This window comes from Centroberyx gerrardi, chromosome 3 (genome assembly GCF_048128805.1).
Source record: "Centroberyx gerrardi isolate f3 chromosome 3, fCenGer3.hap1.cur.20231027, whole genome shotgun sequence".
NCBI classification, from domain to species: domain Eukaryota; kingdom Metazoa; phylum Chordata; class Actinopteri; order Beryciformes; family Berycidae; genus Centroberyx; species Centroberyx gerrardi.
In genome coordinates, this window is record NC_135999.1 from 30205377 (window position 1) to 30230083 (window position 24707).

General features: G+C 44.7%; 1 protein-coding gene across 1 annotated transcript in view; it reads right to left on the minus strand.

Annotated features, from left to right (window-relative positions):
- Nucleotides 1–13123: 13123 nt before the first annotated feature.
- The window catches only part of spred2a (sprouty related EVH1 domain containing 2a), a 35515-nt gene continuing 23931 nt past the window's right edge, over nt 13124–24707 (minus strand). The window contains exons 4-6 of the mRNA XM_071917076.2: nt 24491–24555; nt 15390–15545; nt 13124–14429 (exon numbers count right to left, since the gene is read on the minus strand). Of these exons, the coding sequence (XP_071773177.1) occupies nt 13737–14429; nt 15390–15545; nt 24491–24555 (914 nt within the window). The 3' untranslated portion in view covers nt 13124–13736. The remainder of the gene's footprint in view (nt 14430–15389; nt 15546–24490; nt 24556–24707) is intronic.

A 24707-nucleotide genomic window follows, 5' to 3' on the forward strand; every position in this document is an offset into this window, starting at 1 on the left:
ATATCTGTATAATTTCCTCTTGACAAAACGGTCATCCAGTGCCAAGTACAGTTATTCTAGCTGGATCTTATTTTTGGTTGTCCTTTTTATGTTTTTCTTGTTTGTTTATAGCATAACTGCCAACCGCTGATTTAAATAAAGCAAAGTGATTTATAAACGCCTGGTGTTGCTGTGTCTTTGAGACGGATCATGCCAGTTGCCTTAAATACCGGTGACATTGTCCTCTGCTCCGGACAACAAGATGGAGTTAGAGGGATGATTCAGGGAAGGAACAGTTCACCCGTGTGTGGATGTAAGGATTCACTGTATTTCACAGTATTTATAGCTAACAAAAGACACTGAATGAATGGGACTGAGAAGATAATGTGTGAGAGTGTCATGGATGGAGGATTGGCAGATGTTCTGGTTCAGAGGTTGAGGATGCAACCTGCTCCTTGGCTCCTTTAGAGGGTCAGTGTTGCACGACCAAACCCACGGCGCCAGCTTCCTTTGATGTGGGACCGTTACCGTGGCACCTAACGAGGAATTCCCACCCGTCAAGGTCTCCACGGCGACGGGCCTCCAGCACCCAGAGAGACTCCACCTCACCTTGGTGCTTTCACACGGCCATCGCCTTCACTTTTTGAATTGTAGTTTGCAGTGAGACACTTTGTCATTTTGGGGTAAAAGTTTCAGGGCGAGGGGCATGACTAGCCTCAAGTGTCTGGTAAAGAAAAATATCCTACCAAGTTTCCCTTTAAGAATCATCATCTTTTTAAAAGACGATATTCATATTTTAGACATTTAGTTGACTCTCTTGATTGCAACAGTAGAATAAGCATCAATTCCTAGATCACCATCATTGGATGAAAGTTTAATGATTAGGAGCAGGCGACAGCTTAGCAGAGGACCCTTCAACACTTTAAACAGATCAGTGGAAACCACAGGGTTGTGAGTCGGTGGGGTTCAGAAGAAAACATGTAGCTTCTCCCGCTATCTGAGAAGACACTTTGGTGAAAACCTCTTTTGGCAGCACAGCTTGCTTTAATTCTCTTCAGCACATGGAAAATTTAATAATTTGCATAGAGGTGGGGCGTGGTTGAAGAATAGATTTCTTTCTGGTGACAAAACTCCCCCTCTGGCGGCCATATTGGAGGTCCTCAGCGCTGAACAGCTGACTGTGTTTCTGTCGTCTCAACAGAATTGAACAGACGGTTAATTTCTGTCTGTTTCTGACTGAACTGATCATTTCATCACTGATCCATCTGATTGATTTAGTGTTTAGATAATGTCAGCTTGTTAGCTAGCTAACCATAGTATCTGGTCAGCTAACATCACTGTCTTGTTGTTAACACATCTGATTAGCACACTAGCTAACGTATCTAGCAGCAGCTAGCGTTAGCATGTTCACATTAACATCAGTGTGTTTGCTGGCTAGTTAGCTAGCTAACAGTTTGTTCAGGTTAACTGAGCTGACTCTTCTCAAGCTACAACTCAGAGTGTTTTGGAGTAGAGACTAGGGCTAAAGACAAGACAGTTTACTGTGTCACAGTAACCAAATCCACCTTATCACACTATTCACTTTTACTGAGAACGTTACTGAATGGATCTACAGCCACACCACAACAAGCTGACTCAGCTGCTCTCTGGTTCTAGCTGGTTCCTATAGATTTAGACTTTATTAACTATCAGCCAGTTCTCCACTGTTCCTCCATGATGGAGCCAGAGTTGATATGAATGTACAGCAGCTATAAGCCTTCATCCTCCTCCACACCTCACTGTCACCTGTGGTCGCACCACTTAGGGAACAGTTTAGAGAACAACTCTACACTAAGTCCCACAACAAAGATCACTGGGCGAACTGTAATTCAGCCAAAACGCAGACTGCACTTTGCAAATCTGTGTATCAGTTGCAGATTGATGGCTGTTCGCCGGGTGTTGGGAATCTGATGTTGGAAAAGAAAACAGTCTGCATGACTTCTGCCCTCTGAGCAGAGCAGTATACAGCAAGTTAAATATTAGTCTGTGATGCGATGATGTCCGAGGAAGACGGCTCATCTTTAAATTGTTTCTGCAGGTAAAGAAAAGGAAAGAGGAGAGTGAGTGAGTCTCATGGTAACTCTGTCTGACAACTAACCATGAGCTCACTGTAAGTCCACTCTCACCAGCAAGTCAAAACACAGGATATGGATTTGGATTTGACTGATGTGGGGTTTTGAAAGCTGATGCCGGTACCAATATTTTTGGTTTGAAGCTGCCAATAGCTGATATTCTGTGCCAATATTCAATATCTTTAAATTTGGCCATTTTCATGCCAAGTTTCCCTCAGGGTTTTCTTCTCATCAGGGTGGAAAGCCTCTGAAACAGCATTCAGAGCATCATGGGACACTAAAACTCTCCACTGAAACCAGACTGATGAAATTATTTTTGTGTCAGCCCCCCCCCCCACCCCCCAATTCAATGGTAGGGAAACTCTGGGATACATTACTGCCTTTAAATGAGTAATTAATTTACAAAACAACAATATGAGCAATTGAATAAATGAATAAAGTGTACAAAGAAAATAAACAAATGCAGGTTTTACAGACTGATGTTATGTAGGTGGACGGCATGACTGGTCGATATCTGATATTTAATACAAGATCAATATCGGTAAACCAATATATCGTCTAACCCTGATAATGATAATCACCTGCAGTGTGTCAGTGATAAAAGGGAAAGTTAGCAGAGAAATCAGACCGAGAAAAGGCAATTAGCAAAAAAAAGGAAGCTATAAAAAGTCAATGATGTAGAAAAAACACACTGGGAAGTTAATACACACACATACACACACACACACACACACACAGATATACACGCACACACATACACACACCACCTTGCTCAGCAAGGTCAGGGCAGATCGCTACTTGCGCGTTAATTTGGGGTTGTAGAAAACAGCACACACACACATACACACACACACACACACAGCTCTGTTTTAGATAGAGCAGCAGCAGGATGGGGGGGGGGGGGGGGGCTATCGCATTCACATTTGTTTCAGATTTCATCCATGTAAACAAAGGCAGGCAGCAGACAGGCTGGGGCCGGTTTAAATGAGGCCCAGGCAGCGTCGCCCCGCCATGAGGCCCGGGGCGGAGGGAGAGGGAGAGAGAGGGAGAGAGAGAGAGAGAGAGGGAGAGAGAGAGGGAGAGAGAGAGAGAGAGGGAGGGAGAGAGGGAGAGAGAGGGAGAGGGGGGGGAGGGAGAGAGAAGGAGAGAGAGAGAGAGGGAGAAGCTGCGTCTCTGCGGGGGAATTTTCCCCCTGGTTTATGGCGGATGAGTTGTTTTTATTTGTTTTTTGCTTTTGTTGTGTGCAATCTTCCACTCTTTGACAATTATGCAAAATCGCCTTCTGTGATTGCTTTCTTTCAGCGAGTTAAAGCTGGAAGAAGGCAAGTCGTGTTAGTCCTGTCTGGGGAGGCAGTGTGTGTGTGTGTGTGTGAGGGGGGTGCAGATAGATGACAGCATGTGTCCGGTGCTGAGCGGCCGTCCAGACCCGATCCAAACTACAGTTTCCTCTTATATTGGCTGCTGATGCTGCTAATACAACCTGCTCTCTTTCTTACACACACTCTGTCTCTCTCAGAGATACACACACACACATACACACACACACACACACACACATTGGTAATACCACCCATGACTTGCAGTGATGTTGACGCAGACATAGTGACTCCCAATTTGACTCCCAAAACACACATTCACAGTTCCTAGTTCACAGTCTTGTCACATGTTATGTGTAATAATCCTGTCTGGATGGATGGAGCAGGATTGCTTTCTTAATGCCACCTGGACATTAAGATCAATTTAAAACCAAAACAAAGAGACAAAGGTGCAAACACAGTCTGTTTCTGCTGAACAGAGCTGATGAAGGCTGTGAAACTATAAATGAGCAGAAGAAGGAGGAGGACAGGTAAGGACAGCAGGACATTAAGGGACATGAAGTCCATCTGTGTTTAGGATGCGTACTGTAATACAAACCCTGACCTCTAGTGACCTGTAATAACACTTTCATACTTTTAAGGCCTTAAATTCAGATAATTATTTAGACTTTCAGAAGTTTGAAAGACCTGTGTTACCCTGAGCCAGTTGTTTTGGCGCCAAGTCGCCATGTTTGTGACTAGGAGCTGCCAGATATTTAGATGATAAACAAACAAGCTGGAGAAGACAATTGCCCCCCCCCCCCCCCCCCCCGCCCAACACACACACACACACACACACACACACACAGCCCCCCTCGCTCCAGGCGGGGTGGGAAGCTGTCTGTCCCTCTGTCTGTCTGTCAGAGGATGCAGTCTGTCTGTTGTCATTTGAGCACAATAACATCCTGATGTGTGTCCTGCAATGTTCCAGCGCTCAGGAAACGCTGCACAAACAGCACAGTGGCCCCGGTGCCAGGAGCCAGGGGGGCGGGGCCAGGAGCCGGGGGCGGGGCCAGGAGCCGGGGGCGGGGCTTCCGCTCGGACAGACGGCCCAGAGCTTTCTCTGCTTGATGCTGCTGGATCCAGAAGCCTCTCCCTGTCTGCTGCACCCTGCGGTCTCCAGTCCGGTTTTCACTGTCCCACAGCACACTGACAGGGCGGTTGATCAATACCAGTGACTCAAAACTCACTTTCCGGCCTGTTTAGCCCCATTAACTTTCCATGCTTTTCAAAATGGTGCAGAAAGTGCAGAGAGAGAGAGGTTTACAGGTGCTGACATTGTGCTTCATGGCAACGTTTTTTTAAACTCTGTGTGTTAGAACGGTAGATTCGCTATTGCAGGCCTAGGCTAAGGGAGGCACAGGTGAGGAGTCAGGTCAGGGGACGCTGCTCTGTTTACTGAAGCCCAGAAGAAGAAGAGCTAGGATGAGACATTGGCACAAAACACTCAACTAGGGTCATCTGGGGTCATCTGGGGTCACGACTGATGTTTGACACCTCTAGTTCTCACCCTTCTGTCTTCATCCCTCCATTAAGGTCAGACGATGATGAGCAGTGACTCAGAAGGCCTCGGCTGTCTGATTCTATCTGTTGTCATGAAAATGTTGTGAATTATCACTTAAAGGGGAATACCACCCATTTAAAGATTCACGTATATTATCTCTGTGCTTCAGGACAGTTCAGTCAGTATCTGTGAACTTGCACCGCTCTGAGAGAAAACCCTTGAACTTGTGATGTCACTGGGATGTAAAACCAGGAGCCCATAAGATTTCTGTGTGAGTTCTTGCACCCAAATGAGGTTTAAATTCTGGTTCATACCCGTTAGCAATGCTGGAATATAAACTTCATTTTGGTGTGAAAACGTAACTTCGCATCTTACGGTTCCTCAAAGTCACTGCTGCCCCATTCACTGTCAAAGGAGCAGAGCCAGATTTCCCAGTGACACACATTCAACGGTCTGTTCTCCAGTTTGTAGCTTTAGGAAAGAGTGGTGCAGGTTCATAAGTACTGACTGAACTGTCCCGGGGCAGAGGAAGAACATATGTGAATTTTTAAAATGGGTGGCATTCCCCTTTAAATGGCAGGTTTCCTCTATTTCAAACTGCAAGGCGATAAAGGAAAAGCCGAGCATCTCTTCCTCTCTGATACTGATATTCCTCCATATGCGTTTTCACAGATCTATAGACTGAAACCAACTTTCCCTCCATGATGTAGCTCACTTTGTTGGATGGAAACCACCCAAAAACTGCCAAAAACACACATACACTGCCTCTGTAGTGCTTCTACTAACTTCAGTATCGCTGCTGTCAAGATGAAAACCTCTGAAAACATTTGCAAAAATCCATTTTCCTGGAATGAAGACCGTTTATTTTCTCACTGATGCCGATGTATTTTTGAATTTATACAAAGGGTTTTAACAGGTTTCAAACACCCAAGGATCATGAAACTCGCTCAACATATAAATCCTAGTAAGCGCTCCTTCTTCCTCTTTTCTTCTTTTTTGAATTTAAGCTTTTTCTGCTGTAAATCGCTGTGGATAAGAGTTTCAGCTGTGCTTAAAATGTAAATGTAATGTAAATGCATCCCTTTCTTTTTCCTAAATGTACATAGGAAATATAATAAGCATCTGTGCCTTTAATGGAGAACATGTTCACATTAATACACAAGCCTGCCAACTGTCCTGCATTACCATTTAGATTTTTCTACATTTAGCTGAAGTTTTTATCAAGACCGACTCACAGTGAGTGAGCAGAGGGTTCAGCGTCTTGCTCAAGGGCGTGTGGCTGTTGATGGAGACACATCTGTGCTCGTGGGAATCGAACCAGGGACTGTCTAGGTTTCAGGACGGTCTCTCTAACCGCCCGCCCACCCGTCCGTCCGTCCGTCCGTCCGTCCGTCCGTCCCGTCCCCTCCCGTCCCCTCCCGTCTGCTTCAGGCCGTCCACATAGAGGGTGACAGTCTAAATGTAACCCAGCTGGATCTGAAGGGTTCAGATTGTGCTGAACTTCTCATTTCAAGCTGCACTAGTCAAGATCTTTATGTAAAACTGCAGCCGTCTTATCAGGATGAATCATCATGTGGAGCTGCAACAGAGCAGAGCGCCCCGTCCCCGCTAACTGAGAACCCATGAATTCGCCCTATTTCCCCAAGTTAATGTCAGGTGTCATATGGTCACTGATGGAAAAACTTCCCCAAACACAGAAAGTGAGAAATCCAAACTTTGATATCCAAACTGTCTACTAAAAAGCAGTGAGCAGCGCTCCATCCAGAGAAAGCTGGACTCACCAACGATGGCTGAACCTCTTCACCTCTACCCCCCCACCCACCCACACATACACACACACACACACACACAATAAGAAGAAATTTAGTTTACTGACCTACACCTTACAGAATTTCTAGGTATTGAAGCCTCAAACTTTAAACAATTACCTCTCGCTGCCTTTTGGGGCCGCCAATGTCAAAAATTGCCTTTAATTCACCAGGTTTGTGTCAGGATCCAAGAATTCCATCAAAATACCAGTGAAAGCTGTGAAACTGTAAATGGACAGTGACATCTTAGACTTAATTCATGTTCAGAAGTCACAACATACTCATGATGAACAGCTGTTACCCTTTCAGGCAAAGTTTTAGGGTTTGGGTCGAGTTGAGCTTCAATTTTCAAACCTGAGTCATTCCTGCTTAAGCTCTATATAAAGAGGTGGAAAGGCACTTTAAACTAACTCTGAGTGCCATCTGAAGATCTAATGGCAAAGTATACAATGTAAATGTTCAAAGTAAACTGTGTGTCTCATACAAAACTAGTCACAGTAAAACAGGGTCAACTTTGAGTGTTGAGGGCTCAAAAAAATGTGTTTAGTTACAATGGTTCGGTTAGATCTCACCAGTCTGTGATGTTCAGTGCATTCCAGGAGTTACTTTGTGATGAAGTGTTGTCATTTAGTTTTTAGGTGCTGCCACTTTCCCTCAACCTGCCTCTTCTGCTTCTCCTGCAGTCAGAGGTGTGAACTTGTTGCGTTCAGCTGTGGGTTGTATGTGTAGATGGAGAGAGTGATAATGAGAGTGATAGTAAGAATGAGAGAGCGAGTTTTTCCAGTGGAGAAAAAGTGAGTCGCGCCCCTTTACTCAAACCCCAGCCTGTCTCTCTGCTGCAGTGCATTCTGGTCTCTCTCCTGCTCCTGTGGTGGAGAAATTGGTCTCTCTCCTCTTCTACGATGGATTTCTCCCTGTATGATTGTTGAACGTCTCTTGGTGCAAAATGGCGGCTCTAGAAAGAAGCCCTCGCTCTTTGATTCTGAGGGACTGACACCAAAACCTGACGTTTACCGCTGATGTTTTACATCCTGAAACATTTTCTCATATCAAACTCCATTGTAGCTGCTGGAAATATCTGGAGGTGACGTCACCTCGTCTACGATTGGCCGGTTATCCACCAAGAAGAAGAACACAACAAACTATGAAAAGAGAAATGCATGGTTCATCACCAACAGCTGTTTTAGGGAGGATTTTTCCTTTAAAGTGATTCTGATTGTCTCACACACACACACACACACACAGTGGAACATTTACTATCCAGGCCATGTGTCGATTAGTTTCCATATGATGTATTGGCATTTATACATGTCTCATTGTCTTTTTTTCCTTTTTGAAGAGATTTGCGTCCATCATATTAGAAACAATAAAAAAATAGAACTGAAAATGTACATCATACACTTGATACATATATATATATATATGTATATATATATATATATATATATATATATATATATATATATATAATATATTTTGCTTTTTTACAGAGGTAAAAATGTGAATTATATTAAAAAAAGACAAACCAATGAATTCAACCATTGCTTTTTTTTTTTTACATAGTTATTATTTTCTGAAATATACATCAGGACATAAATGAAGAGGAGGCTTCAGGCACTTTCCTTTAATAGTAGAGTGGGTGCAGCCTGGACACTGCGCCCAACAGACACTCCGCTTTTGGTTAACTTTCCTTACCACAGATAGAAAAATAAAACTGGGAATCTTCTCTAGAATGAATGGCAGCGGCATCGTGAAGCTCGATCAACAGGAAACACACAGCGGAGAAAAGAGGGAGAGAGGTGAGGAGGAGGAGGAGCTGGAGGAAGAGGAGAAACACAAAGACACGACAACGGCTTTTTACAGAGGTCTGCAAACCTGGTGCCAGCTCCCATGAGCCTCCAGGTTAGGTTTGTACGTAGAAGGTGCTGCGTGTGGCATTTTAACATCAATAAATCATTAGCACATTAATTTTGAGACATTAGTATAATTCCAGTAAACAAACCAGAGCATCAGTGGTCAGCCTGTCAGCCTCTATCAGCCTCTACTCTGCATCCTCCATTGTTTCTCCACCTGGTGGATCTGGAGGGAAATCTGCTGGATCGCTTTACGGCACAAAACAGGAAGAGGTTCTGTTCTTCCAGAGCAAACGGAGCTAAAGCTGAAAGAGTTTCTGGCAGCAGATGGTGGAAGGAGGGAAAGGAAGATGGAGAAATCACTTCCAACATGTTGATCCTCTTCAGGGAGGGGGAGGGGGGGCAGGAAGCAACGGGGCTGATGGGAAATGTAGTCTTAATGTGGAGAAACACTAGAACTAACAATACTACTGGAGTGAGACAGAGGAGAATAATTGTATCCAACATGGACTCACTGGTTTACGGTAATTATACCAAGATAGCAACATTAATTTGACAATGATTGATGTTTAAAAAGCCGCACATCGCACCTTTAAACAGGGCAGGAAACTAATTCAGGCCACAGCGGCTGCTAAATGACAAAATTCACCGACCACTTTCAATATTTTACCATCCAGCTGGTGTTTGTGAGTCCAGAAGGACCTGGAGGCTGGCTCCCTGTAGTGCAGACGGACTTACCAGCCTCAGCATTCAGCTGGTTGTAGTTTCCCACCTTGTTCTTGACTAGTTTTGATCTGATGGACACACAGTTGGTACACTGTGTCCTTCCACTTCACAGCAGTTGGTATGTTGTTCAGAAGGTTTTCTGATTGTTTTTGTGCTTCATACAGAGAAGATGAAACCTTAAGATTCCTCCAGTGAGGCTGAAGGTTACAGGGTGGAGTCAGCTTGAGGCTTGTTTGTGTTTCCATACTCTACATAAGATGTCACACTTGCACAGAGGAGACCTGGGTCATGGCAGTATTTGCAAATAACTCCAAAATATGATGTGCATCTTCATTTTAACCTGGCAGATGTGTGGCGGTTTGCAACACAGGACAACAGAGCCAGAACGATTTAGACAACCACAGGAAAGTAGAAGTTAATTTGGAAAACTTTTCTGTGAATAACAACTTAGCTCACACTATGTGAATTTGTCCTGATGTGGTAAACCCCACCCATCTGGTGCTCCAAACAGGTTAAAACAAACACACAATTATTTGAAAATCTGCAGCAGCACTTTCTAAACTACTCACACTTTCTAAAAGAGACACTCTGGTTTCAGCTGAGGCGGTTGCAAGTATTTCTTAGCAATGCTATGGCAAGTGAGCGGAATTTTGACTGTATTTTGGTTTTTATACATTATTTTATCTTGTTGTTCTTTTGTGACTTTGGCAGATCCTGCTTTCTGCTTTCCAGGTCTCGCTTGAATAAAAGATTCTTAAAATCACAATGAAACAACGTTTTGAGAGCATCTTGCTTCCCTAATGTGATGTATGTGATGTATTTCCTGTTAAGGCAGGATGTTGGGGTAGGAGGGAGGGATCACTCAAAAGTGTAAACCAATGGGAGATCAGTTAGCGAGAGAAAGACAGTTTCATTTGATGGGAGGGGCGGGACTGTTCAAAAATATGTTTTATTGGTTTCAGTTTTTATTTACGCCTCCTGGTGCAGTATGAGCTCACCTTTAGAGATAAGAAGGAAGTAAAAGTAATGGGGTTGTAATATAAAAATATATATAAGGAAATAAAAAAATTGAAAGGCATTTGTAGTTAAATAGGTCTATATTATGGCATAGAAAATTAGCTAACAAGGTGAACAAGTAATTTTTCATTTCGCTGTGACTTTAAATCTCAGTAGGATTAACCTGCCTCAGTTTAAAAATGGGGCTAAAAATCATTTATCTGGACAAATCACACATAAGTCATTGTAGTAAAGTTTGCTATGAAACAATCAGAAAACTATTTGAAAGGTGCTTTGTGATTTTTCAGCTAAATAGTTTTGAGCCCCATTGACTTGCGCTAGCATTGCTAACACATGCTAACAACGCCCGCTTCTGACGCCTCAACGACCAAAACACTGAAGCAAGAGCTGTGATGGACTGACAGGACGGACTGGTGATAAATCAGATTATTAAACCCTGAACTCCCTTGAAGTCGATGTGAGGCGGCCAAGCGACCGAGTCCGCCTGTTAGCTTTCTCCTCGAGTCGAGAACCGACCGGAGATCCGCAGCGTCGGCCCTGAACGCCTCGGTGAGAAACCTCAGAAAGACAAGAAAAATAACAACAACAAAAAAACAACAAAGACCAAAGCACCGTAGACAAATGTGAAAAAACATCCACCTCGAAAGGCGATAAAAAAACCTTCTTCCTCATGGCTGTGTTGACGTTTACCGGACACCTGAACGCAGCTCCCGCCCGCTCCGCTAGGCCGGTTAGCAACGACAATAAATAATTATTTCACAAGGCGACTTGTTGTCTCTCCATCCGCTGTGTGATAAAAGACTGAGGTTTTGCTTCCTGTGACAAAATTCACTGAGTCCAGACAGAACTGCTGCAGCTTATTTAGTTGTTTCGGCTTTAGGAAAATCACAACCAGGAGGTGTTATGGGAAACTTTGTGTCCCACTCCATTATGAAGCAACACAGTCTCACAAATTTTCGTGAAATGAGCACGAACTCTGAAACGCAGATTATATGTTGTGGACGCAGAGATTCAGTTCCTCCTCCAGTAAAGGATTCTGGTCCAACAGCAGGAACTGGACTGGACATTTTCACCTGTTGGTCACATGGAAAGGTTAGCTAACGCTTCAGTTTAGCAGCTAAAACAGTTAGCTTCAGGTTTTGCTCATGGTTCAATAAATGAAAACTAACTACTTCTTGTTTCTAGTCCTGTCTCCTCCAGCTGATCCTCTCCTGCTGGGAAAACACATTTCTCTCCACATATTCGCATTTTAAGAATTCGTGCTCGATTCACGAAATTTTGTGAGACCAGCCTGTATGAAAACTTGTTCCCTACTGGCTGTAGGGCTGGGTATCAGCCAGACTCTCTCCATACTGCCTTCGGATTCAATACCAGTCCCAAGACCATCTTTTTCTTTTGAAACCTTTTCCGACCTTTCTGTTTTTTTACACCTTTCTTAAACCAATTAACCCATTTTCTGTGGTACGTTTGTTCATGCCAATTGGATTTTCTAAAAGAATGACACCAACCGGAACTCATTTTCTCAACAAAAGAATGGAGAATTAGTAAAAATTTGAGTAAAAATATTCACAAGTTCGGTTCTAGCTGTAAGAATCCAATGTTTTGAAGCGTTTCAATAACTGTTGATGCCTTGAAATCGATATTGATACCAAAAAAAAGGATAATTTTTGGATACCCAACCCACGGACAGACAGTCACTCATACATCCTTGTGCACACTGACGCATATGCAAACCTTCTCCCTTTCCAACACACACACACACACACACACACACACACATACATACACACACACACACACACACACACACACACACACACACATTAAGCCAAAGTATCTAAAGCAGTGTTCTCTAGTAGCTCCGGTCGAGTTTTGTTCCTCTTAACATCATTTTTAAAAACTGAAAGGTCCGGCTCTCCTCTTCATCCAAACCACAAACCAGGAAATACGAACCAGTATCAGAAAACAGGGAGCTGGTCCAGCTGGTCCAGGAGGTGCGACTACGCACATAACCAGATTAAAAATAAAACAGAAAATAAGATAAAATGAGGAAACTTTGGAGTTTTTGTTCAACTGATGTGACAAAACTGAAGTTGTACAGATTCAACTCCATCGCACTAAATTTTACTTTCACAGTTATCTGGCAAACTGCATCCTCCTGTTTCTGGAAGATTCTCCGGATGTTAATCCTGGATCAACCGGACTCCTGATGAAGACCAAGCCAGGTCCAAACGCTGTTTGTTTGTATAATAAACTCTAGGTGGAGCAGAATCCTGTGTGCGGACCGACTTTTAACTGAAATCCTGGAAAAACCCCCTCAGGACGGGGAAACGGCGTCCTGCTGGTCAGTAGAACTGGTTTGTGTGTTTGGTTTGGAGCGGAGCAGATCTCAGACCAGTTAAGTGCCTCTGCTGAACACCAGGGAGCCGGCGCCGCCGGCACCGAGCCAAACCTCCATCCTAACAAGAGGATTAATCATGTTGAGTGTTAAAATTATATTTTCCTTCAAACAAATGAAAAAGTTCGCCAATGGAGTGAGAAAAGTTTGGTTGTTTTTAATTGTATCATGGGGAAAAATTGTATAATTCTCAAAAAGATATGTTTTTGATTGAATTATTTTGAATGTTTCAAATAAAAAAAAAAATTCTCAAAATGACTGTCAGTTTGTCATGCTGCATATTTTTTTTTATTTTAAATGTAAAATAAACATGGTTTTGAGAGTGCAGATTTACTTTTTTTGATACATTTTCTTACCCAGAATATGGACTTTTTCTCAGTCGTGTGAAAATATTTTGAAATAGTATCAAATATTAAGATTGTGCCACTTGCAAGAAAACCTTTGAAACAAGCCGATTTACAAGTTAAATGATCAAACCCCATTGGAAGAGTTTTTTCATGTATTGGAATGAAAGTAAGATTGTAAGACTCAACACTAAAGTGTCTTGTTAAGATGAAAGTGTGCAGTGTGCCGGTCAGCTGGTCGCTCCCCTAGAAACACAACAACGCTCATACTGACCTCACACAACGCTAAGAAAAATGACATATTCAAGCCTTTTAAAACACATGAGTGTAAAAATATAAAGTACCTGTTTATATATATTTATATATATTTATATATTTATATAGAAATTAATATTCATTGTTCAGTCTTTGTGAGAAGCCGCAGGGGTTCCCTATGACACAAAAAACATTAAATAAAACAAAACAAAAAAAAAACGTTCCATCTGTCGAGACAAAGTTCCAAACCTGACGAGTATTTTCTCCCATCTGGAATTCGGAGACACAACAAACGACAACAACAACAAAAAAAAACAACCCAAAAAATCATAGCGGCCACCCTTTCCCCGGCTCCTCCCATGAGTCTCTGCATGGGGGGCGGGGCCTCAGCCCACGGCTTTGTGTTTGCCCCCGCAGCAGCGGCAGGCGACCCCGCAGCGGTAGCACGCCCTGAGCGGGGCGTAGCAGCACATGCAGGGGGCGAGCAGCGACAAGCCCACCAGCGCCGTCCAGCGGAGGCAGAAGCGCTCGTCGCTGGTGTCGCAGGAGCACGGGTCCGAGTAATCCCCTTCCGGGTCCGACATGCAGTGGTACAGCAGGCTGTCCGCGCACCACATGAAGCTGACCCGCCGGATGCAGGTCTGGATGGGGTCCGGGGCTTCCTGGCACCGCCCCCGTCCGTTCTCCTCGTGGTTGAAAATGTCCTGACAGTAGACGCAGCGCGAACGCTCGCCGTCCTCCTTCCGCCGCTTGCCTTTGTGCTGCAGGGCGCGGGGCTGGGCCGTCACCGCCGCTCGGTGGCCGCCGCCCCGCTCCGGACAGCCGGGTTTGCCGTCGCGGCCGCGCTGCGCCTCGCAGCTCAGCGGGTACGGGTAGGTGTAGTCGTGCTTGGGCGGCTCGCTCTTGGCGAAGTGCACGTAGGCGTCGGGGTCGTCGGGCTGGATGAGCTTGTCGCGCGTGGCGTTGGCGTGGCGGTAATCCTCGTAGCCGGTCAGCCAGGTTCGCTCGCGGGGGTTGATGCGAACAATCTCCTCCTCCTCCACCTGGAAGCTGACGTGGCGAGGGAACATGGGCACCGACTGCAGGAGGAACATCACAACACTGTTTAACAAGTCAAAACGTCTCAGTGTCTTCCAGGGGGAACTGTGAGGTTGCAGAGTAAAAAAATCATCCAGACAAACAACAGACAACAGATATGAAGACAAACAGTGGATAACCAACATCTTCTGCAAAAACAACTTAACAACTATCCAGTCATAGCAACTTAACGTAACTGTAGTTTCCTCTTGGGCCAATCAGTGTCAGTCTGAATGTTGAATGCAGCGGTGAGATGCATCATTTCCCCAAGTTTTGTCAAAATTGGACCAGTGATGTCTGAGATTTTGCGCATAACACATGGATGAGCCAACAAATAATGTTTGTTCACTCATTCATTCAGCCCCTTCTGGGCTGATCAGTGTACTTTTGAGAGTGTGAGAACTCAGCGGTGAGATGCATCATTCCCACAAGTTTCAGCAAAATCCGACAAGTAAACAAATGTAGTAGCTCCTGCCTTAGGCCAATCAGTACAATTTAAAAAAAGAAAGCCAGAATGAGGGGTGTCCTGGTGGCTCAGTGGTGCGTACCATGTAACTGTGGGTTCGAATCCGACCCAGGACCTTTGTGGCATGCCATCCCTCCCTCTCTCCTCCTCCTCCTTTCCTGTCTCTCTCTACTTTGAACTGTCTAATAAAGGCGAAAATGCACCAAAAAATAATCTTTCATCTAATGGAGCAATGAGATGCATCATTCCTTTAAGTCTTGTGAAAATCTTGTCAGATATTGTGCGCGACAGACGAAAAATTAAACATTGTAGCGCCCCCCTCAGGCCAATCAGTGTAATTTTGAAAATACAAGAATTGAACAATGTCACGCATCATTCCCCAAATTTTCGTCAAAATGTGATCAGTAGTGTCTGAGATATTGTGTGTGACGGACAGCTACAGATCCAGTCATGTACTGGTCAGATGAATCTACGTCTCCACCCTGACTGTCCCCACCTGGTCCAGGAAGTAGTGGTCAGAGGGCCGGTGCTGGTCGTAGAAATGTCCCAGGATGCAGTGGTGCCGGCGGGGCTCGCAGAAGCCGGGCGGGGCCAGCGTCTGCATGGGCGGCTCCTTCTTCTGGGAGGAGTTGGAGGAGCTGTCGGTGGCGTTCTGAGGAGAGAGGAGGAGGAGGAGGCGTGAACACAGAAACATGGAGGAAGGTTTCAGACAGCAGGGAGGGACGGATCAGGGAGGCAGTAAGGAGGATGGAATAACAGGGAAATTAAAACAAATGAAAAACTGGAGTAGAATTAGTAACTATGACTGCAGTGAAGACCATCTGAGTCGACACCTGAGCAGAGTAACAACAACAAAAGACGTCACATCTGCTTTTGCTGCCTGCCAGTCGACAGTCAGGGAACAAAAGTCCCTTATGAAGTTGAATCTGAATTAAGAAAACTGAATTTGAAATTATAGTTAAAAGTTAAATTCATACCACACAATAACATTCAATTTCTAGCCATTTGCAATCAATTTAAAACTGCACCTTACAAATTCAATTTGTAACCCTTCAATTCAATGGTTCAATATGAGCATGGAAAATTCAAATTTATGCAATTTAAATCCGATCTCTGCTGGTATTGATCTGTTTCCATAGAGACTGTGATGCCGACGGTAGAAGACTGTGGTTTTACTGGGAGAGACTGTGTGGAAGAGTCTGAATGTGAAGCAAGGGCGTCGCTGCTGGAAAATCTTCTCTGGATAAATAAAGGTTTCAAAAAAAGAGAGAAACTGAGAAAAAACTAAGAAAATGTTCCTATTGGAGGATCCCGGTTCCATCAGAACCCACCTGAGCCTCACTGAGGAAACTGTGTGTTACGGCCTACATTCAAAATCCACCAACTTCTGCATGCAATTAGTCAAGAACGGGGGGAACGAATGCCTTCAAGAACAAAAGAGTGGTAAAAGGCCTGTGAAGTCTCTCTCTCTTTTTATTGAGGCTGGGCTAAATGAGTTCCAGGCCGGCCGTGCGGCTCGCGGCCCTGCGGTGCGTTGCGTCATCCTCGGGTTCGACACGGGCCGCCGCTTTCATGTGGCGCTGCTAGCTGTGTGAGCGAACTCCTCTCCCACAATGCACCAGAAGACTGAGCGACGTCATGCAAACTGGAGGAAGAGCCGCAGCTTCATTGAAACTACCAGGCTTCAACGTTTCTGCTTTAAAACCCCGGAGCTGCAGACGATTAATAACCTGCTGTCATATTTGTCTGAATATTTCTTCGCCATACGAGGTACAGACAAACAGAAAAATGCTCTCTTTGCTGATGACATTATTCTGGATGTATTTTCACTACATTTCTGTGAATTTCTAAATCTGTTTTGTCTTTAGGGTTTCTGAGCAGCTATATAGTCTCATGATCTAACTTTATGATAAGATACACTTTTTACTGAGTTTGTACTGAGGACATCAGCATGAAGGGAGTAACAGCAGTTTTTAAGAGTTCAACAAGTGCCAAACAAGTTCAATGTATAACAAAAGCAGCCCAACTTGATAGGACAGCCTGATTATACAGGAGGGCTTGAGTGTGACTGATCAAATACAAAAGCAGCAATATTTAGTTGGACAATATTTTGGTAAAAAACGAGAATGAATAAATCAAAGATAATCATCGCCTGAAATTCATCATTCCAGTTTCTAAAAGTGTTTCAAGTGTGTCATAAAATGCCTGTTATCCTTTAAAAAAGTACTATTTTCTTTATTTTTGTTCTATCAAACACTCTGTAAGAGGTGTCACTCTTTTCAAATGGTAGATATCAAAACTCTTTTCCTGTCCTTTTGGAGTCTGTCTGATCTGTCTGATTAGAAACCCAGACGCTGGTCAGGTCTTGACTCCTCAGCCGGGCCCCGGGGCCTCGGGGCCTCGGGGGGGGGGGGAACAGGAGCAGCAACACAAACTGTCCGACAGCAGCAGCAGGAGGAGGAGGAGGAGGAAGGAACGCAGAAAGGCAGAAATCACTGGAGTTCATCAGAAAAGCAGAGCAGCTGTCCAGACGAGCCGCTGCTTCAAACACACACTGGATCTGATTCGCATGGTTTGGAGATCGTCATCATCTGCTGCTCTGGATGATGAAGGCCTACAGATTAGGACTGAAGTTGCATCTGGTGTGTGTGTGTGTTCCTGATTTGTGCATGATTAAAGAAAAAATAAAGAAAAATCCACCCTAAAACACTTTTAACAGCTTAAAGAAAAAACAGCTATTAGCGATGTACCTTGACTTTCTGGGTCCAATTTGTATTTTTCTTATGCCTCAAAAAGAAGTAGGTTTTCCAAACCTTTTATGTTCTCATTATGGCATTACATTTTTTTTTTCATATAAATATATATATATATATATGCAGAAGAAACATCATGCACAAATGTTTCAGCTGTAGATGACTGGCCAAATGTAGCTGATGTGATGTTATGTTGCGTTCAACGTCAAACCCAAACGAGTACAAAATTTTCACAATACAGTAAAAACACAGAAAATTCAGATCACATGCACTGATAAGAACTGATATATACTGTATGTCAGTTCATATTTAGGTCCCAAAAACGATGGTCGACTACAGACGTCTTGTCAAATTTGAACTTTCAGATTCACACAGATTTTCAGTGTTGGTGCGGAAAACAAAAGCAGCATGTTCACTGGGATATTTTGTGTATTTTGTGTGTGTGTGTGTATATGTCCATCTGTGAATCATTGTGTGTGTGTGTGTGTGTTGCTGTGCTGTAAGTTTCGGGAAGTGGGCGGGGGATGGGGCGGCGGGGGGGGTGGGGGTGTGTATTTGTGTATTTGCGGCTGAGCTAATTATCAATGTCGCCTCCAGACAGAGGAATGGCACTTGTGGCAGCTGCTGATTCTAAAACTACCCTCGGCTTCCAGTCTGCTACGGCCCCGCTCACTGTGACCCCATTACCCAGAAGGCACTGGGAGACACCGGCTGCACTCCCAAGTAAGGTCCAGAGCGAGGCGTTTACAGTAAACCAGGAGGAGGAGGCGTGTCCAGACCCAACACACACTAATGGAAATCTAATAAGAGCAAATTAGTGTCTGTTAAGCACCTGTATTTTTCTTTAAAGGTGCTGTGTCGCATTTTTTAAAATCAATATATCATTGTCTAATTAATTGCAATATCTTGATATAATTTCTGTTAACAGATGAGTCCATGTTGGAGACGATTGGTCTCCTCTATCTCACACCAATGGTATTGTTAGTTCTAGTGTTTCTCCACATTAAGACTACATTTCCCATAAGCCCCGTTGCTTCCTGGGGCAGCAGACCAAACTGACTCTCATGTTAATATACTGTATTATTTCTGATTGGCAGAGCTGACTGCTGTGTGTTATTTCACATCTCATTTGTTGCATGACTTCTGGCGCTGACTACCGGCTCTTGACTCACCTACCCAGAATGCCGTTGGTGTGGCAGGAGCAGGCCGCAGTAAAACGGCTGCTAGAACACGGAAACAGTGATGAAAAGTGACTTCAGGCTGCATCTATTTCTCGAAAACCCCCTAAATCACACCCACCTCCCCTGTTCCCGAAAAAGCTCCAGCGGACACATTCCACCGGTCCGCCCAAACCTCCCTGGTCGTTCGGGAGCGTCCGGAGGAGAAGAAGTGTTGCATCATGGGAGGGAGTGTCTTATTTACTCTTGACTAATATTGGTCTACATCCTCGGGGGGGAGGGAGGGAAAGGTCGCTTCTCATTGTCCTTCGAGCCTCCTGAGCGCTTCGGGGAAGAACTCCCTCCAAGATTTTTATTCCAAGGACCCATCATTGCTCCTCCACCCCCCCCCCCCCCCCCCCCCCCCCCCCTCTCCTCCTCCACGCTCTGCCTGAGGGGAAACGCAGCCCGACTCCAAACTCAAAGACAGGATGGATGGGACGGATCTGCAGCCGGGCCGGTCCAGCCTCGCTCCCCTGAGCGGGACCGGCCTTCCTCTAAGTGAGGCCAGCTATGTAAACAGGCAGCCAGTGACGGATTACTGACAGGCCGCGCTCTCCTCCCCAGACGGGACGTCCCGTGGAAACGAGGCGCTGCGCTGGGCGCCGTTTCCCCTCTCTTTGAAGCCGTCGGAAAAGACGGAAAAGCTGGACAGAAAAGGGAAGCGGGGAGCGGGACCTGGTCTTCCCATCAGACTGGATGAGGTGCAGAGTTTTTTGAAGAATATTTTTATAGCATTTCTGCTGTTTTGGACAGAGGACAATAGAGAGAGGCAGGAAAGAGACTCTGAATGTCACAGTTACATGGCATCACCTTCTCTGAGGCACTACATTGCAGAAAAAACGATATGTATTGAAACTGTGTAAATGTATTTTTTTTTACTTTTTGAGCGCTAATTCCACAGATTGGCTCAATTTAGTTGAAACAATAGATTTGTCAACTGAAGACTATGTCAGGGATTCTGCACACAGCAGAATAGGAGTCTTCCCAAAAAAATGTCCCTCTCATATTTCCGTTGCAATTTTGCAATCTAGATTATCAGTTTAGGGTCACTGGACAAAAACTGACAGTGATATAATCCTTTTTTCCCATTTGGGAAATCTAACATCCTTGTAGGTGTGAATAAGACAAAAATCAAGTCCGTTTGCTTTGATTTCTGATGTGGGTGACAGAGACCGGAGTTTAAACCCCCACCTCCACTCTGCTGAAGTGTCTTTGAGCAAGACACTCAACCCCTACCAGCTCCAGACCCTGACCTCTGACCTCTGGCCCTGTGGAAGGGGAAGAGAGAGGAGAGGAGTAGACAGGAGAATAAATGAGGTGAATGGATGGAGATGGAGAGAAGGGAATAAAAGAGAAGAGAGGAGAGAATGAGGTAACAGGATAGGAAAGGAGAAGAGAGAGAAGGAGAGAGGAGAGGATGAGGGAGTAGGAGGGGGGAGAGAAGATGAGAGGAGGAGAGGAGAGGAGGGAAGAAGAGGAGAGAAGAGGGGAGAGGAGAGGAGGGAAGAGGAGATGAGGAGAGAAGAGGAGGAGAGGAGGAAAGGAGAGGAGAGCAGGAGGGGAGAGAAAAGGAGGAGAGAAGAGGAGAGGAGATGAGAGGAGGAGAGGAGAGGAGGGAAGAAGAGGAGAGAAGATGAGGGGAGAGGAGAGGAGGGAGGAGGAGATGAGGAGAGGAGGAAAGGAGAGGAGAGGAGGAAGGGAGAGAAAAGGAGGAGAGGAGATGAGAGGAGGAGAGGAGAGGAGGGAAGAAGAGGAGAGAAGAGGAGGGGAGAGGAGAGGAGGGAAGAAGAGATGAGGAGAGAAGAGGAGGAGAGGAGGAAAGGAGAGGAGAGGAGGAGCGGAGAGAAAAGGAGGAGAGGAGAAGAGAGGAGGAGAGGAGAGGACTCAGCCAGTCAGCGTCAGTCTGAGGCTCCTCACTGCAGATGCACCAGAATGACTCATGGACGTTTCCCCACGCCTGGGAACACACACACACACACACACACACACACACACACACACACAGCGTAGGGAAGGTATTCTGGGGCTGCTGGTTTTGTTTCCATGCCATAGTTCACTAGAGAACTGAACTATGTGATGAGACCCAGGAAGCGTTTGACAGACAGTGCTGTCCAGCAGGAGGACAAGTTCAACATCAAAATCACTTCCAACATGTTGATCGAAGCAACGGGGCTGATGGGAAATGTAGTCTTAATGTGGAGAAACACTAAAACTAACAATACTACTGCTGTGAGACAGAGGAGACCAATCAGCTCCAACATGGACTCACTGGTTTACAGTCATTAGACCAAGATAGTTCTATTAATTTGAGAATGATTGATTGATGGTTGAAAATTCGAGACGCAGCACCTTTAAAAGAAAGAAACTAAAAATAAAACTCGCTCCTCTCTACTTTCTTCTTGTCCAGACAGATTTCTACCAAATACACACAGTAGTTTTCCTCGTTCATCTCTGACGCGCAGAAACCATCTGCAGCTCCGCAACGAGAGCGAATCAAAACACAGCTGGAGGAACCATCACCGTGCAACCATGGGTCACACACACACACACACACTCACACACACATACACACACACACACACACACAGCAGATCCCCATCTCCCCAACAGACACCAGGCCAAAACCCACAGACAGCTCAACAAGTGAGAGGGTGAGAGAGAGAGAGAGGGAGAGAGGGAGAGAGAAAGAGAGAGAGGGAGAGAGAGAGAGAGGGAGAGAGAAAGAGGGAGAGAGAGAGGGAGAGGGGGAGAGAGAGAGGGAGAGAGAAAGAAAGAGAGGGGGAGAGAGAGAGAAAGAGAGAGAGACAGAGAGAGAGAGAGGGAGAGAAAGAGGGAGAGAGAGAGAGAGAGAGAGCGAGAGAGAAGGAAAAACAGCACAAGGCTCCCTCTCCCTCTCCTCCCTCCACCACTTTCCTTCCCAAGGTGTTAAATCACACACACAGTTTGCTAGGAAGCAGCTGCTAATGCTAGCTGTGCAGGGCTGTGTGTATGTGTGTGCGCATGTGTGTGTGTGTGTGCGCATGTGTGTGTGCGCATGTGTGTGTGTGGGGGGGGGCAACGACCTCCGCCTGCTGCTCCTCATCTCCTGTGTCGGTGACAAAACCAAACGCCAAGCAGGAGGCGTCTGTGTGTGTGTGTGTGTGTGTATGTGTCTGGTCAAAACACTCCAGGATACCTGACCCCTCCCTCCTGCACTTCCTCTCTCCCCCCCCCCCCCCCCCCGCCCTTATCACACCAGGCCATCGCTGCTGAACAACAAAAGCATCGTCTCCTCCCAGGCCCCGCCCCTCCCTGCTCTGATTTTTAGGGGGAAAATCCTCACATTTCACTTCAGAGAGCTCAGACAGGGAAATGCAAGTGTGGCTGCAGACAAGTCTTCCATCAGCGTTCATGTATATTTATGCAAATTATGACAAATCGAATTAGAAAATTAATGAATGATGGGAAATAAATGCAGGAGAGAAAACTAAAATTTACTCAATTTTTATCCTCGCTTGAGTCAGAGTCGATAAAGAAAATATTCAATAAATAGCGATGGAAATGTATTTGTTCAATGTTCTGTTCAGTCTCACTATGACCATATGACAGTTCAAAAGTCACTCTGGACATATTGAATTGTCGTCTGTAAAATATCTGTAAATATCAACCTTTTATGAACATTAAAGTCACACTGAAATAAGAACGACTTTTTGGACTTTTTAGCTCATTCTATCAGACCATACACCTATTTGACATTTTATGCCCCCCCAAAAAAGACTAAAACTTTATTTTCTTGTATGTTTTACATCAAAATCTCATCACTTTTACTTCCTGGAAAACAGAAAATCTCTAGTGGTGACATCATCGCGTACCAGGAGGCGTAAATATCACAGCCCGCCCCTCTGCCAGTTCCCATCCAATCAAACTGCCTTTCTCTCCCTGACTGATCTCCCATTGGTTTACACTTTTGATTGGTCCCTCCCTGCGTTATGTCCCACCCCAACATCCTGTTTGAACAGGAAATACGTCACAGTAAGGAAGTAAAGCTTTTAAAATGCAGTTTCATTGTGACTTTCAGATATTATTTCTCTGCGATCATCCCAGTACCAATCAATTCTTGAAATACTCTGACATGTTTTTCTGACATGACGGCGATTTAAATTCACATTTTATGTTTTGTAATATTTCAAAAGTTTGCTTAAAATTCACTGGACAGTCGGATGGAAACACAGCTGCTGATATCAAACTGAGGAGCTGACCTCTCATCCATGAAAAACAATATGAGATCCTACATGTAACGTAGCGTCTGCCTGTAATCTGAGCTGCTTACAGTGCTGTGAGGAGCGTACATACATTTTTAACTCAGGTGGTAAAATGTCTCCTCATGGTTTTTCCACTGAGCAGAAGACGTGATTTCAACATCGTGTCTCTGCCTTCGCTCTCAAAGGATCTTTTAGTCTTAGACCAAGCAGTAAATACATTATTACATATTTAAACAATGCATAAACAGCTGTAAATATGCATCAGAGAGGTCCATCTGTACAAGATAATGCTTTAAATTTTTGTCATATACCCCAGAATGTAAAATGCAGTGTAGAGTCGGTACAGGCTGCCAGTCTACTTGGTGATGGTCTGGTTTGTTTACATTGTTGACATTATTGTAATGTCTCAAAATTAATGTGATAGTGACATATTGATGTTAAAATGAAACTTGTAGCACCTTGAAGATATGAGGGCTTTTATGACTTAAGCTTTGAAACTATGAAAAACTAGTTTCTGGGTAGGAATGGACAATTTGTGATTGGGAAGGTAGACAAACTTGAACAGGGAAACATATGAAGGGATATTAACCTAGTTTTCATAACCATTATTTCTAAACTTTCACTTTTAAACCCTAAGTAGCTTAATTTTAGCCCAGATGTCTATAAACCATTTAGATGTCTTTTAAGTGGCTAATCAGTGTCAAGTGGCTCAGTGGGATACTGTGCTGGATCTGGTTTGGTTTGGCACATTGTGGCACAGGATTGGTACCATTTGGTTTTCCATTGCAATTTTGAACACATGGAACCCTTTACAGAACGCACATGTGTAACTATAGCAACAGCAGAACCATAGCAACCAGTGTCAACGTCAACAGAAATGGCCGACCCACTGGAGTCTTTCCTCATATTCTAGCCTGGGATCATATCTTTCTTTGGAAATAACATTGCATCAAAACTCATCAGCCGCACAAGCTACAGCAGCAACATTTAGCCAAAGTAATATGAGCCTACGGGAGCTGAGAGGGAACACAATTAAGATCGTTCTGCACTTTTTCATTGGCCCATAATGGGGCTTGCATTTCTTCAGTTTCTCATTGTTTTAGTGTTTTATTGTTTTTCACTGTTTTTTCTTTCTCAACTTTCTCTGACTTTCCACTTTTGTTCTGTTTCCACCAGCTGGGGATTTAAACATGGCGGCTGTAACTGACTGTGAACTCTCTGTGTTGTGAACAGAATATAATGTAAAAAGATCCAGTACTGTGACAGCAGGCGTGCAGCACGACACACTCAGCCACCAAGACAAACTCCAGCACATCTATTGCACTCAGCTGATCAAGGCATTCTGTTTATCATTCTGAGGTGTTATGAGGAAGAGCGTCTCACCGTGAAAACGTCGTCGTCGCCGAGCTCCGCCTCGTTCTGCAGCGTCGATGAGGAGGTGGTCGACCCTGGAGGACAGAGAGGACAGGGTCAGTATGACCGGACCGGACCGGACTAGAGTGGATTCAGCTTTGTCCCATTAGCTGGTTCTTGGCCAGCAAACTACTTTTGTTTGTGTCTACATGCCACAGTGGCTGCTAAATCCCAAAATTTTAAAAGA